This window comes from Enoplosus armatus, chromosome 20 (assembly GCF_043641665.1).
Source record: "Enoplosus armatus isolate fEnoArm2 chromosome 20, fEnoArm2.hap1, whole genome shotgun sequence".
Taxonomy (NCBI): Eukaryota; Metazoa; Chordata; class Actinopteri; order Centrarchiformes; family Enoplosidae; genus Enoplosus; species Enoplosus armatus.
In genome coordinates, this window is record NC_092199.1 from 2,291,022 (window position 1) to 2,306,856 (window position 15,835).

The 15,835-nt window shown below is 41.7% G+C and overlaps 1 protein-coding gene across 2 annotated transcripts; it reads right to left on the reverse strand.

The window, feature by feature from the left end:
* Positions 1-3,422: 3,422 nt before the first annotated feature.
* Positions 3,423-15,605, reverse strand: grb7 (growth factor receptor bound protein 7). Of its 2 annotated transcripts, none has more exons than XM_070926622.1 (15): positions 15,526-15,605; positions 13,523-13,758; positions 12,789-12,915; positions 9,232-9,388; positions 9,015-9,136; positions 7,929-8,003; positions 7,103-7,240; positions 6,815-6,925; positions 6,398-6,496; positions 6,182-6,265; positions 5,902-6,018; positions 5,261-5,318; positions 5,060-5,147; positions 4,012-4,096; positions 3,423-3,918 (listed from the first exon to the last, which is right to left on the reverse strand). In XM_070926622.1, exons 2-15 carry the CDS (start codon positions 13,690-13,692, stop codon positions 3,772-3,774), a joined length of 1,578 nt encoding a protein of 525 aa, XP_070782723.1. In that variant the 5' UTR covers positions 13,693-13,758; positions 15,526-15,605; the 3' UTR covers positions 3,423-3,771. The 2 variants fall into 2 exon arrangements, with proteins under 2 accessions (XP_070782723.1, XP_070782722.1); XM_070926621.1 differs by having other exon boundaries at positions 4,003-4,096.
* Positions 15,606-15,835: the final 230 nt, after the last annotated feature.

Genomic DNA, 15,835 nt, shown 5'->3' on the forward strand with positions numbered 1-15,835 from the left:
TATGAGAGACCAACACGAAACTCACAAATTCAAACAATTAACTGACCAACAATGAACCCATAGAGACACCACAGCATAACATTAGCTTTATTAAATACCACTCTGTTGGACAGCACCGACCACATGGCTGTATTATAACAACATATAAACAAACACACAGGAGCGCTGAACTTACCGTTAGCCGTTAGCTCCTCCCTGCTAGCTAGGTTAGCTTGCTAGCTTTCTCATCTTCCCGCTCCGGTCCTGAAGACGACGCGGAAACAACGAAACATTTCACATTTCTCCAGGTAGGAAACATTTCGCTCCAATTTTCTTCCTTCTGTCCTCTTTCGACCGTCATTTTAAAGATAAAAACTGTGGTATTTTAGGCGAAACGGTCTCTTTAGTCGTCCAAAAACTTTCACCTCTGCGCACCTGCCGCGCGGTAGTCATAACTGTGGGAGCGTTCGATTTGAGTCACGTGGCCGTCGAGCCGGGCGGTGACTCGAATTAGTAATGAACAAAGTTTATTTGTTTTTGTTCCCTGCTCCCTATTGTAAATAAAATAAGTTATAAGTATGGGGCAGTTGTAAAACATACAATTAATAATGTAGAAAACGTATTAACAATACAAATGTAGTATAAATATGATAAAATAAAATGCATAAGAAAAATGTATAATTATAATTAAATATAATTATTTGGAGGTTTTCTAACTGACTATTCAGATAATTGTACATTTTCATGTTTTGTGTAAGTAACTAGTAACTAAAACTTCTGAGTTGTTGTGGAGTAGAGGTAGAAAGTGGCATGAGAAAAAAACACTCAAGTAAGAGTAACTCAAATTTGTACTTAAATATAGTAGAGTAAATGTACTTTAGTTTTTCTTTAAATTCTAAATATTTGACTCTTCCCATTAAAAACTGGAGCTCACCTCCAAGATAAAAAAAAATTATAATTCTGCCGTCTCTTTTTAAATAACCGACTTTGAAGAGAGGAGGGTCATACGTGGATCTCCTTCACTCTGAGATATTAAATCAGTGATCGTATCATCCTTTATTGTGCAGCACATTTACGAGTTCTCTTTGAAGCCTTCCTGACCCATCTCCCTCTCTTTCGTCTGTCTTTTTTTTTTTTTTTTTTACCCTTTAATTTACCTGGCCATCTAGGCCAAAAATTAGTTGTCATGGCAACCCCATCCACCGAGGGCTGCAGCTGAGAGGACGGGTTACCCGAGCACACTGGTATTTAACGACACACACACACACACACTAACACCGAGAGAGTAGGTCAGTGGAGAAATCAGCTCTTGAGCTTCTGAAGCCACAGTGCAGAGCTCGGAGCCATCCAGCAGAGGATCTGTGATCTGTGCAGACTGCCAGGACTCCACAATAACCTCCAGGCTGCCTTTTATGTTGCTCCACCAATGGGTTTGTCAGGACTCAGTCCAGGTTTTTTCTTTTTTTTTTTGTCTAGTTTCGGGCTGATAATGGTTTTATAATCTCATCTAATTTAAATCAGGCAGAGCAGCACTTTCTTTTCTTAGCTCGGCCCCGTGTTGAGATACTGTTTCCACTTAAATGTTTAAATAATACTTTTAATAACGTCTACATTTACTCAAGCGATGTACCTGAGTGCAGTTTCAGGATACTTGAGTATTCCCACTTTATGCTTCTTTGTACTTCTACTTCACTACATTTCAGAGGCAAATGTTGTACTTTTTGCTGCACTACATTCATCTGATGGCAGAGGAGGTAGAAGTATTCAGGTCCTTTACTGAAGTAAAAGTATCAATGCAACAATCTAAAAGTACTCAAATACATGTTCAAGTCCTGTATTCACAATCCACAGAAGTTTTATCACAAAATGTACTTCTACTTTATATACAGTTAACTAGTTATGTATATAAAGTAGGTCAATATATATAAGCTAGTTTATGGAAGTACCTAACCCTAACTACAGCTGTCAAATAACTGATACTTTAAGTACCTTTTGCTGATAATAGTAATTACAGTATATTTTAAATTGTGGTATTGCTACTTTTACTACTTTTCTAAGTAAGGATCTGAATACTTCATCCACTGCTGTTTTTACTTTAACTAATATTTCTAGTCTTGGGTAACTACATACAGGTAGATAACATATTAAATGCAACAAACTCTGTCTTTAATATGAAATTATTTATTCAACATATATAAAACAGGTCTGAAAAGGGCAAAACACATTTAAAGTATGTAAAACTACAAATCCTATTTGATAAAAAATGTGGGTAAACTTTGGACTTAATGAATAATGACAATATTTGTATATATGCCGACATTTTAGCAATGGATCTTCATGATAAAATGCAAACAGTAAGTGCAAATATTCAAAGTAAAAGAAAACATGTTTACACAACCACCAATAACAAAAACGTCAGAAACACTTTATTTTACAGGCAACTGCATAACTTCCACGAAGTTACCTGGAAATAACTATTTAATTTGGTATTAATTAAAGGAAGAACATGAATATTCTTGAAAGAACTGCTCCATCTAAAGCCAAGTAAATGTTTATTCATTTTTCATTTATAATTGGAGACTTTATTCTATGTTGAATTGTATGTTTGACTATATAGACGTCAGCTGACCTGCTGTTCTCTGACTAAGTCTCTATTTTGGGTACAATTAGTTTGAAATTATTAGGAAATGTTTCAGAAATTACCTGTAAAATAAAGCGTTACCAACAATTCTTAACTTGGGATCCGCTTACTAGCTTTTTCCAGAGCTTTAACCACATCTCACGGTCTTCCTCAGCAGTTTGCTCAGCGAGTGCCGACATTCACTCAACACCTACAGCAAGTTTCCACGTACCCTCATAAAACTTATATTTCTGTTAAATATTTGGTTGTTTAAACATCACAAGATAATGCAGTTCCCCTTCACCATCATTGTGCAAATATAGCAATGACAGAGTTTTTACAGTTATAGTACTTAAAGTTTGTTCTAATCTTTAAGCACAAATAAGGAGTTAATGTACAAAACATCAAACAGTCAGAGGAGTGAGAATTTACATGCTACATGATTGCAACCTGGGGTATTTTCATTATTCTAATATCACAACTGTCTTAAATATTAATATCAAAATACATGTGTGCATTTCTTACATTACACAGCTGGAAAAAAAAACCCTATGAATTCCTCGTTTGAGCTTTGACCCAGAGCGCCCTCTGGTGGCCACAATCGGTCAGTTCTTCAGTGAAATCTGGTGAAGCCACAATCAAACACTCCCTCCCGCTGCCCTCATCACAGCGCACCTCCTTCACCTCTCACCACGGCTGTACGGATCCGAATCAAAGTGCTCTTTTCTCGAAAGCGCTAAAAGTCTGTCCAACATGGTTAATGAAGCCATCGCCACGGGGACTGCAGCTCGTTAATTAAAAATAAAAAAAAACAACCACTGTAGGGAGCTGCACATGTAGTCAAAATAATTAAAAATATTAAAGAGAGGAGGGGCGGACAATATGCTCAGAGTCTGGCTCACACTTCCCATGAGTCCACCACGTCGTACAACCCTGATAACATTATCACACAGACTGCACACCTTTGCACTGCTCTGACACAGAATACAGACCTGTAATTGCTCTTTATCAACTGTGCTTAATAGATATCAATACAAACTGGTGACTAAGACCGGGGTCCACACTTTAGTCTTGAATGAAAGGTCTGGATGACTGATCCTGGGCACAAGAGGAGAGGCTACATTAAAAAAGGGATCACGGACCAACAGGTCACACAGTGAAGTGTGAAGGGTTCAGAACGCTACACAGACGCAGGGGTGTTTGAGGCACACAGGCAGGATGCCCTTGTTGATTTGGTGGAACTCCACCAGCTGCAGGAGGTCTATGAAGAGAGTCAGGCCGTCGTCCATGGTGAAGTACTTCCTGCCTCCGTCTTCGCACTGCAGAGACGAGGACAGCCACAGTTAGGATGCACAACAAAGACTATTATAAAGAGTGTCTGTGAGAGAATGTAGGGAACTCACAGGGATTACCAGGTAATGTTTGGTCTTCAGCTTGTAACACAGCGAGAGGACGAAGCACTGGGCGTGCTGCTGGCTCTCCCGAATGAGGAACATCCTACACACACACAAAGCAATTCAGATATCATTTGCTGCGTTTATATTGTTAAATAAGGATAAATGAAAAGCCCCGGATGAAGCCGCCAGGCTGCGATGACACACTGTGTGACGTAGGTCTGCTATAATCTGGGTCACAAGCGGTGTCAGTTAGTCTTGAAGCGTCAGACTGAGCGATGAACGTCTGCTGAATCATAGCACAGAAAATAAAGCAGCTAGCAGTTTGTTGGTTGGCTTGCAGACGCGTGTCGAGCGCCGTCTTTAACACACTGAACGTGTTGTACAGACAGAAGCAGTCGAGCTTCTCGGTGGTCCGAGGAGCCTCTGTCACTGTTTTTGTCCTTCTGTAAACAGTTTCTCAAAGTTTTGGACTAACAACACAACATTTCACCGCGTTTCTCTCACGATTGTCAACTTTTAAGCTTTTAAAAGTCTCACTGTCGGGCGACTAGAGTACGGCCAAGGTTAGGTAGAGACTGTTTATGGCAAATAAACTACAGCTAAGATACGGTTAGGGTTAGCCAATTAAAACACTTTGTTAAGAGGGTACTCCACCTATTCAGCAAGACATATCGTCCTTCCTTGTCAAAACCTGGCGCCTACATTACCCACAACGCAACTCAACTGCAGACAGTTCAGTTGGACTTTCAGGTGTGTTATGCTAGTAGTGGCTAATGTAGTCTGGAGCAGATCTCTGGTCAGCTCTCTTCTCTCTAACTCCACACCATCTGACCCAACCGACGCTGACTCAAGTGACATCGCTTGAGGACATTTATCAGACACTTCTTTGCTCACGTATGCAGTAGTTCTCCCCTGGAAACAGACTTTGATCCCCACTTAATTGCAGATCTGTGACAAGAAGCGAATTCTGATCTCCTGCGTGAAAATGAAAGTCGAGTGTGCGACTACTTCCTGTTTTGGCTGCTGAACAGAATAAAAGGGTCTTCATTGTTCCTCCACTCACCCGTCTACCAGGCCCTGCTTTTCTATCAGCCTCTGCGCTTCCTTTCTGGACACACCGCCATGAAACCACGGCTGGGACTTGTGGATGGCTGCAGACACACACATAAAGGCAGCATGAGGACGTGAGCGAGCACACGTTATTAATATTTCAGAAATATAGAAGCTCTGGATCGGGACCCTGTCTCCTCTCACGTGGACTTACAGGAAGGTCTCGCGCCAGAGTTCAAGTTGGGCAGACTGCACCTCAGGGCTTCTCTCCTCTACATCAGTGAAGAGAACGAAGAAGCAACAGAAAAAGGTCAGAGATTCAGACCTGCTGGAGGCGTTTTTACACCCCTGATCCTCCTTAAAGAATCTTTCTGGTCGTATTTCTGTAGGTTTGACCACCATTAAATAATAATAACATTGTACTAAAATGTGGTTGAAGCTGGATTTTTGATGCAGATATCAATATCAGTATTAAAGAGTTCAATGGAAGTGCATCGACCAATGTGATTTTAAAAAAACACGCAGGTGATTTTTCACAGAATCATTAAAATATTCATGAAAATATTTTACATGACTTTTTCTAAAACTTTGCAACAACGTTCCATGACTTTTCCAGGTTTTTCCATGACTGAACGAACCCTGTAATAAACAGGAATTATCCTTTAAGTGAATGTCAGTCTGGTCCAGCAGCCTGGACCAGACCCCCCCCCCCCTCTGTGAGCTGTGAGCATGATTACTGCCGCTATCACTCTTTATTACTCTTTTTATTGCTCTCCCTCTTTTCTCCCTATCAGCTCTGCAGTCAGCCCCCCCCCAGCACCCCCCCCCCCCCCCCCAGCACTCCCTCATCCTCACCCTCCAGGCTTGTCCCTCCTCCCTCTCTGCGCTCCTGGCCTCCGTTGGGTTCTGGATGACCCGTCCGCCGGCCTTCCCTGAGAAGTCCATGGCCACCAGGCTGGCCTCCGACTTTGACTGCACACACACACACACACACACACACACACACACACACACACACACACACACACACACAGTGAAACAAACAGCATGTATAACAGCCTAAATGTGAGATGACACAACAAAACGATTTCCCAGACTCCTCTGCTTCATCATGTGACACATATGATGATCTCACTTTTCCATCTGTGAGTTTGGTTCCTTCCAGGCTTCGTGGGGCCGACTTGGATAACTGGTAGTTACACTGAAGCTGCTTCCCATACTGACAACACACACACACACACACACACACACACACACAATATTAATTGATTTTACCAATGAGCTGTTTTTGGAAATATTAGTGAGCAAAAAACTTTGTATTAGAAAGAAAGAAGAGGGTCGTTTTATTAACCTTGAACAATCTGAAAGCCGACGTCCAACATGTTCGCGTCTGTTCGTTCTCAGCACACAAGATCTTCAGGTCCTGAGCACGGACGGGATTTCTGGACGGCTGCGCAAACACAAAACACAAACAAAACGCTACAGCTCGTCTGGGAGTTGCAGTTTTAACGCCAGCATTAGAATTAAATAGTTAGTCCATCTGAACCTTGAATTGAACAGTTAACTCAGAATTAAAGGATAAGGCTGATTCAACACATCCCCTGTACACAGCAAATCACTGGTGTGTCTGATATTACTGTATGTTCCCCCCCGAGTTCCTCCATCACTGTCAGCGGAGCCGGAACCTGGACTCACAAACCCTCCGGTCCAACACTTCTCCAGATGTTCCCGACACAATGTTCTGTCTGGTTTGAGGACATTTTCCTACCTTGATGCAGAAGGTGAAGTCCGCCGGCGCTCCGTACAGTTTACGGCTGTTCACCACAGTGTACACGTTCAAGTCCTCCAGATCGGCCACGTACTGCAGGTGCCGAGGCTCCTAGTCCCCCGAAAGTACACATATACATGTACAAAGATTTGTCAAATACAAGAACTCAAGAGTTAAAAAGTGTCATTTGTCTATTCAAAGTCCTGCTGGTGCTGTTTCATAATGTGTTACGATGCTGTCGAGTTCTTTGAGACTAAAAGCTGGACAAGTGAAGTTGGACTCGCTGACCTTGGAGGAGCCTTTGGTGGAGCAGTAGAGTCCAGAGCGTCGGAGGAAAAAGTAGACCTTCTTCCAGGCTTTTCGACTGGGCTCTTTGACCTGCAGGAAACCCTGGATCTCTGGACACGTCCCAGACTTCAGCAGGTTCTGAGGAACACAGGCTCATTATTTACAGCTTGTATTTTCCCCCCAATAATTAGCAAATATATGTGTTTCTTTCAAATATTACAGGCGGAAATCTGATTTTAAATTAACCTTTTTTAACTTGCTTACTTATTTGCATTTTCCCCTGAATTTTATCTTCATTTTCTGATCTTGTTTGTTTTTTAACTACACTTAAATCTAATTTTGCATTAGATTTTGTACGTGTGGGGACATAAATTGGCATGAAGAAGGAGTTTGAACAGTTCTAGTAATTTTGGCAATTGATTCATTCGTCAAAGATTCATATATCAAACGTTCCCAGCTTATTAAATGTGAGGACATGCTGCTATTCAGTTTACAAAGATACAAAACAGAAAAGCAGCATGTCCTCACTGACGGACAAAACAAGACATTAGCAGACTTCTGGGATCTTGTGATCAACATTTTTCACAGTTTTCTGACATTTTATAGACAAAATTCAACATCAAATTATGATCCAGGTAGGATTCAGTTCAGATCTAATAGAAGCGACTTCAGTCTGTCGAAAATATAAATGGGAATCTACAGAAAACACCTTCACATTCTCAGCCTTGGTGCGTTACTTTAAGCGCTCGGCTCTGCTGCTGATTTCCACAGTTGCTCGCGTGTTCGTGAATCAGCGTGATTGAGCGCCTGATTTCAGCTGGTTTACCTGAATGAGCTCTGATGATGTCATCCCCTTGCTGACATCAGCGCTGTCGGAGATCATGCACTCTGGGAAGAACAGCTGAGAGAGAGGAAGGAGAAGGCTGCCATTAAAATACCCCCCCCAAGAAGAAAAAACGCTCATTTACAAGACAAAGACGATCGTCAGCCAGCTGATCAGGATCCTGTCCAGTGAACACACAGATGAAATCACCCTCTTTTGTTTAAGATGCATTAGAGGCAACGTAGAAACTCAAATGTTCAGACAAAGCCTTAAGTAAATGATCAGTCATGCAAAGTTAAGACACGTGCGCACAAAACCAGCAGGCGTCTCAGAGGGACATCCTGTTTGCATATGCTCATTAAAATGTGTGTGTGTGTGTGTGTGTGGGTGTGTGTGTGTGTGTGTGCGCACAAAGGACTGCAAAGCTGAAAGAAAATCAATCGGCAACAATTTTGATAATTGTTAATTGTTGATAACCGTTTCAATCTTTTTAGCATAAATAAATAAATAAATAAATAAACAAATGCTCCAGCCTCTCTTTACTTTACTGTTTTATAACATTGTAAACTAATTATTTTTGGGGTTCAGGACTGTTGGTCAAACATAACAAGACATTTTAAGACATCACCTCGTTGCAATGGACCTTTTTTAAACTATTTTTGGGATCTGATTACTCGATTAATCAGGAAAATCACAAAAATAAGGCAAAATAAGGCACAATTGTACGCATTGCTCACATGACACATGGTGGACGTGTAATCCTAATATAGAGTACAATGAAGTAAATCCATCATCAGATTGCTGCACAGAGACACCAGTGGGAGGTTCACCGAAACCGGTTTTCAACGTGAACTGTCACCTTTGTTTAACGGCACAGGTGACAGACCAGATCTGATGTAATGGAATACCTGAGGCACCGAGTAAGCGTGTCTGCACCAGCACGCAAACCTGCCAATCACTCAGAATCACTGACAACCGTGACGTCGGCCCTCGTCAACGTCTACTGTACCAACATGTTTCATACAGAGCATCCCTGCTTCAAGTGTTCTGTTGTGTGAAAAGGTCGTTAAAACACTGCAGGCTGCGTACCGTTGGTTTCCTGAAGAACTCGTACTTGGCGTAGTTTTTGCAGAAAACGAACCTCGTGTCCCCTTTGAGAGACCAGGTCGCCCGAACCTCCAGCACGACCTCGTGGTCCTCCAGACATCTCTCTGAGGACAAGTTCAAACATTTCACAGGCCATTATATACCTGCGGTTTCGTTTAGTTAAGGTTGCACATCTGTTGATGTCATGGCGCGGTCTTACCCAGGCCCAGGGTGGGATGCAGCTCAAGGAGAGCCCAGTTTTCCTGGTCACTGCAGTGAGCCGTCTGGACCAACATGTGACACACCTCTCTGGCTGTAGCTCCTGGAGAAACCCACACCGACCTGCTGTGGCTGTCCTCTCCATACACCTTTATCAACTGACGGGAGCAAGAAAGAAATATTCAGATACTTTACTTAAGCAAAAGTAGCAATACCACAGTGTATTAGTTTATCAGTGTATTAACACAGTGTGTTATATATATATTGTTACTGTATATATATATATTTTTTTTTTTTTTTTTTTTACCTCACTTCACTTAAATACTGTAAATGTGTATATTTTTTATTTTTTATTTTCTATTTCTTATTTTTATATTTTGTACATACCTTTAGTTCTAAATTATGCTATTTTTCTACTCTGGAGTGGGAGCACCGGTACTGTACAATTTCCCCCCGGGGATCAATAAAGTATTTCTGATTCTGATTCTGATTCTGATTCTGATAAAAATACTCTATTACTAGTCCAAAGTCCTGCATTTTTTTTTTTGCAATCGCCTTTAATGTATTTACATTCAGTGATGATCTCTCTATACAGTAGTTTTTCTGATTAGTGGCTGAGTCCGCCAAGCTGCCTTCACAGGAAACGATGCAGCATGTAACCCATGGGGTGACTTTTATTGTGAAAAAGCCGCAGGAAATGCAATGTATTTGTCACTGAAGATAGCAAAAAAGTCAAAATCAAACGTGTCTACAAAACAAGACAACGGTTTATTTCCACAGCGGATCAGTTTTAAATGTTGCAGCGAGTAATGGAACAAGACGGAGCTGTTAGATGAAGAGATGTAGGTGTCAGGTGGCACACCTCCAACAGGTAAACACCTCGACTGCGCTTTAAATATGAATTTGTTCGGCTGCACTGTAAACAGATACGAGCATTACAACTTTGAGTAAAAGTACAGCAAAGTACTTAGAGTATCAAAAGTAAAAGTACTCTGTTATTGTTATATTATTATAATAATATACACACACAAAGTACCTACTAACCACACCTGTGAGGTAAATGTAGTGGAGTATAAAGTAGCATAAAATGGAAATACAGAAAAGTACAAGTACCTTGGTAATTAACTACATTCCATCACTCACAGTGATGAGATTCGATGTTACACGTTTTTGAATAAATCAGGTTTAATCTGAGACGTAGTAACTGAATACACATATACACAATACACAGACTATTTACAACTGGTTCTGGCTTTGCATCAACATTCGTACGCGCGAGACAAGAAGCCAAAAAATGTGAAGCCAAGAATCTGTCAGACACAGTCATCCTGTGTTTAATAGGGCTCGACACTGAAAGAGACGGCCCTTCAAATTCTTCCTAATTTTAGACCGACACCGAGGCCAGTCGTGTTTCTGTGTCTCAGCTTTCGCTCTCGAGTGAACTGAAGAAATATGAAGTAGGCTTCATATTTTATTCTTATTAATCTTATGTCACGAGTAAAGAAAGAAATCTCTGAAACACAGAGAACATCCGCTCTTATCTTTCTACATTCTCCTCTCTGTTCAGGAAAAGATCAGATTGGAGAAGCAGCCATGCATGTGGACTCTCCTGGTCCCTGATGCTGCTCAGGTGAACCGGGTGCAGGTTATTCAAGGGTCAGGATGTTCCTCTGAGCGCTGCTGCTGTCTGACACGGCGTCTGGATCCAGAAACCTGCCTAACCAGAAACCTGCAGCTGTCAATCAACAAGTCCAGACTGGTTGTGCGAGCGCTGGCGGCGATCAGGACAAATAACGGCTAAGAACCAAGCAGGGAGGCTTATGTTCAATATCTGGTCCCGGTTTCTCTTTACTCAACTAATTCAGGCTCTGTGCTGTGGACATGAAGCGCACAGCGTTAGATCAGATATTCAGAAACATTCGAACAAACTGAACTAATGGAGAGATATTTAATCTGCTAATCCACCGAATTGATTTTGCCGTTTTATAGAAAATAAAAGAGGAACAATCGGTGAAATAGAGTCTAAACTATTTGCTCTTTAACGGGTTATTACGGTAAATAACAGATACACCACATGGCCAAATCACACATATGTGATAGCTGAACATGTCGATCGAACTGTAACAGCCTCCACTCTGCTGGCTTTCCATCAGATGATTAATTATTGTCTAATTGATGAATCACTTGTGTCATTTTTCAAGAAATAATATCAAACATTTTGACTGTTAGTCAAATAAAACAAGCAGCTGAAATAGATCACCTTGGTCTGCAGACATTTTTCACTATTTTCTGATATTTTACAGACAACACGATTCATCGATTAATTGAGAATGTAATTGGCTGATTAACTGGTAAAGAAAATAATAGTTTGTTGCAGCCCTAGTGTCAATCAAATCGGATTAAATCACAGCCACACAGTCCTGATAACGCAGATTGTTTTTTGTTTTTTTATCTTTGTTTCTTAAATTTAATTAATTTAATGTTATAGAGAAATATAACTTTATAATATAGAAGTTTTTAGCTTTAATATTTCCCTTCATTGGAGCCCATATTTTCTTACACGTGTATGTGAAGTTTCGTTTCTTCAAACAAACAAAACAGCCAGTAGAAACGTGACTAACACCTCTGATAAGCTCTTGTTTGTGTTCCCACAGAATAACTGTGATTCACGGTTCTCACAGCTGGCCAGATGTGTTGGAAACTAAAACCAACTGACCAAAAACAATCAGCTGTAGGCCTACATGACATGTACATGACACACTGGGGGGGGGCGGGTGGCGCGGCAACACGCTGCTGTAATTACAGACATGTTTATTCTGGCAGCGTTGGTGAACACAGGCAGGCGTGACAACACAGCTCTCCTGTCAGTCACAATCACAACCGGCCGCTGAGCAAACAAGTCGGGACACGTCGACGGGATCCACTCGGTGACTCCACCTGTCAGACCCCACAGCGCAGGCAGGTGTGACGGGATTAACACCGCACATCTGATTTGTCCAAACAGATACTTCTTCTCAGAGCAGGAAGCTGCTGTTATTATGCTCAGCTCACAGCCCACTGGTTCCTACTGAGGACGTACATCTTTAAAAACAGTTCACAAACATGTAGTTTCATTTTTTAAAAAGGCTCAGTCATTTCCTAAAACAGCTGGTCACTGTAGGAGTAAACAGTGCATTCGCTGGGGACTAGTTTCAGTGGCGGATGAATATTGGATTTATTGACAGTAAGAATAACACAGAATACTTCCAGACTTATCTTTTAAAGGTGGATCCACGTGTTTGATCTAAAATGGAGGTTTGAATTCTGAGCTTTGACGTTTTGATTTTGATCTTTCAGAGGCACTGAAGCTGAGTCAGAGTGGGAAACATCACACCGACACCCGTTCAGAGATTCCAAATCCCTCCAGTTCATAGTCTGGTAAATCAAAACGGTGGTGACGTCAGACGTGAAGGTCAGTTTGGTTTACAGAATAAACGAAATATTCACACCTAACAACAGACACCCAGAGTCTGTATATTCATCAAAAGCAGCTGCTCGCTAACGAGGCTTTGGACTCACATGTTTGTCACTCGACTGCGGAGGAAGTGAACTAATGAGCACCGGAGACTTCGAGGGGCTGCACAGCTCTGGGAAGGGGTTGGGTATGGACGGGACAGAGGAAGAGAAGGACTCCCCGCCTTTCATCCTGGAGGAAGTTATAGAAACAACAAAGTCAGAACCAGCTAAAACCACAGAAGAAGAAACGGACAAACCATCTCGTTGTTAAAGGAGATATTCTGGTGATAACTCTCTGACATCACACTGTTCATATAAATATAAAGATGTTGATTAAATAAAGCACTGAGAGACGGGCTTACGCATTTATAGACAATAAGGAAAACATAAAATAATTATCTGCCTGTATCTGTTTTCCACAATGAGTCGTTTTGGGTATTTAACTCTAAACAGACAATAAACAAAAGCTCGTCCTCATCTCGCCCCCAAATACTGCATTCTGTTATATCATCCGAAAAATGAGCCAGGGTCGATTAATCAGCATGTTGTGTTATTCTAAGTAATGACAGGGTTGCATCAAGAAAACATTTCTTTCTTTGTTGTCATGAAAGAGGAAACAAAAAGGTAGCACGTCTAAATAAAGACGCAATGACGTGAAGCAAGAACACTCCCAGCTCGAGTGTCTCGTCTAAACAGAAACTCGTCACCTCTTTAAACATCAGATGACTTACGGCCTGCAGTTGAGTCAATATCCACCTACTGACTCATGTCCCCTCTGAGTGAGTTGTTGGTTATACCTGTTGGAGGTGATGAGGATGGGCTGGGAGCGCCGTATGGACGGAGGATCGGCTACCAGAGGAGCCAGAGTCAGAGTGGAGCTCCCCAACAGCGTCTCCGCTCTCCCAGACTCCTCCTGCCTCTCCGAGCCCTCGAACACTTCTGCCCAGGGACCGGCCACCTCCATCATGTTACCTGAGGGGAGGGAGGGAGTCGTGGGTCGGATCAGCCTCCAAACACCAGGCTGCTCTTGTCCCTGTTGTACCGAGAAACCCATCAGCTCTCTAGTGAAATCCACATGCAAACTATTGACCTTTACTTCTACAGAGGAGACTCAGGAGAGCTGAGGGCACTCTTCTGCAGATATAGATATATATACACATGTTCGTGATACAGCTTCTCAGATCAGTAACAACACAGAGAAAGATTTAAACCACAGTCACATTCAGCTGCTGGTCATGTTCCAGTGAGTCTCTGTGTTGTTGTTGTTTTGTAGTTTGCGTGTGCGGAAATTCAGGTTTGTATTTTTCTCTGGCTCTTTGCCACCAGAGTCTATTTTGAGTAATGAAATATGACTAAACTGTGTTGTTGTTATTCTCGTAGCATTGTATGTTAATGTGTTGTCATTTAATTTGAGTAATTACACTGACACACAACAGCCTGCTTTGTGTGTGTGTGTGTTTTGACTGACGCAGCACTAAAACAAACACTGGCTGCAGGTCTGAAGGCTACAGATGATTTTCCATCAATATCTCCATCAGTGCTGCAAAGAAAAGATCAATTAGTCAACCTACTTTGTTTCTGATTAACTGCTTAGCCAACAAATAGTCAAGAAACAAGACAAAGAGTCTGCAGCCGCGATGTAAACAGGTGTGTAAACAGTCCAAAACACAGTTTGCATTTATATAAAACAGAGAAAAGCAGCAAACCTTTTTAATTTAGAGGCTGGAACAAGAGAACGTTATTAGTGGATTATCAAAATAGTTGCTAAACCTAACCTTTACATTTTCTGTTGATTGATTAATCTACTAATCGATCTGCAGTCATTTGTGCACCAGCAGGATCTCTATCTCCCCCCGAGTACATTTGAACATTTTAATTGATTAAAAAGGACTTAAACAATTCATCGTTTATCAGAATTGTTGCCAATATATTCTCAGTTGATCGACTAATCAATCAATTGGAGCCATATTTGCTACCAGTTTGATGTTCAGTCATTCCCACTGATTTAAGGCGGGAACAGTAAAAAGCATCCGTTACAGAGATGTTCAGTTTACTGTCACTGAAAGTAACAAATGGTCACCATGTAGGAGCTGGCAGGAGGGACAATAAACTTTCTGCTGACTAATCCATTCGTCAGCATCGTAACTGCCTGATTACTACTAAAACAAAGAGCTCCAGCCATCTGACCTGTCTGCTACAGTACCACAGTGCAGTATGAAGTAGGCCAATGATAAGCTCCCTGCTGTATGTGGGACACCTGAGACATAATATTATACATGGTGAGGGAAAGACACCTCACTGAGTGATGAACACAGACCCTGTTTGTCCTCTGGAATAACAGTGTGCCAGTTTGTGTAGGAATACAGTTTCACCAGTCCACCTTAAACCCTTCAAACTTTTGTAAAGACACATGTCAGGTTACTGTGATCCCTCAGGCACGTTTTGTCTATATTGTTTTGTATATCTATAAACATTGTCTATGTATATCTATGAACACAAGGCCGTGAGGGCCAGCTGCACAAACCAACTCCTGGTAGTTCTATAAGCCTTAAATCTAAGCTAAAACAGGTGTAGGCACAGCGCCAAAACCTCATAATGAAATTGAAGAAAATGCCTCCCCTGTCCTCACCAGAGCTCGTTCCACTAAAACACACTTTTATTAAATTAAACACTAAGACTATGACAAATTCGGCTCACTTCGGCAACTTCTCCTCCAAAATATGAACTTTATATTCGCGGTTAAAACCAACCTGCACCTGCTTGGACTCGCCTGTTAGCATCTCCGGGACAAAAGAAATACCTGTAAACTTTGTCTTGTCAGTCGGCAGGTTTCAGCTGTCAGCCATCGTGTTAATCCCAAATGTGATGCTGAACTCTGTGTTTTTCTTATTCGTGGCAAACAAAACAGGATGCCGTGCCACTACAAAGTGCCAGCAACATTATCTGAGCAGAGCGGGGAGGCGGGGGAGGAGCCTGTCCGTCAGGTGTGCACGGTGACCCCGCCCCCTCCCTCACCGAGGCTGCTGGAGCCGTTCGTGGTTTTAAACAGGGCAGTGGGTTCAAATGTGTACAACTTCCGGGTTCATGTACTTTCATTCTTGTTTTAATTA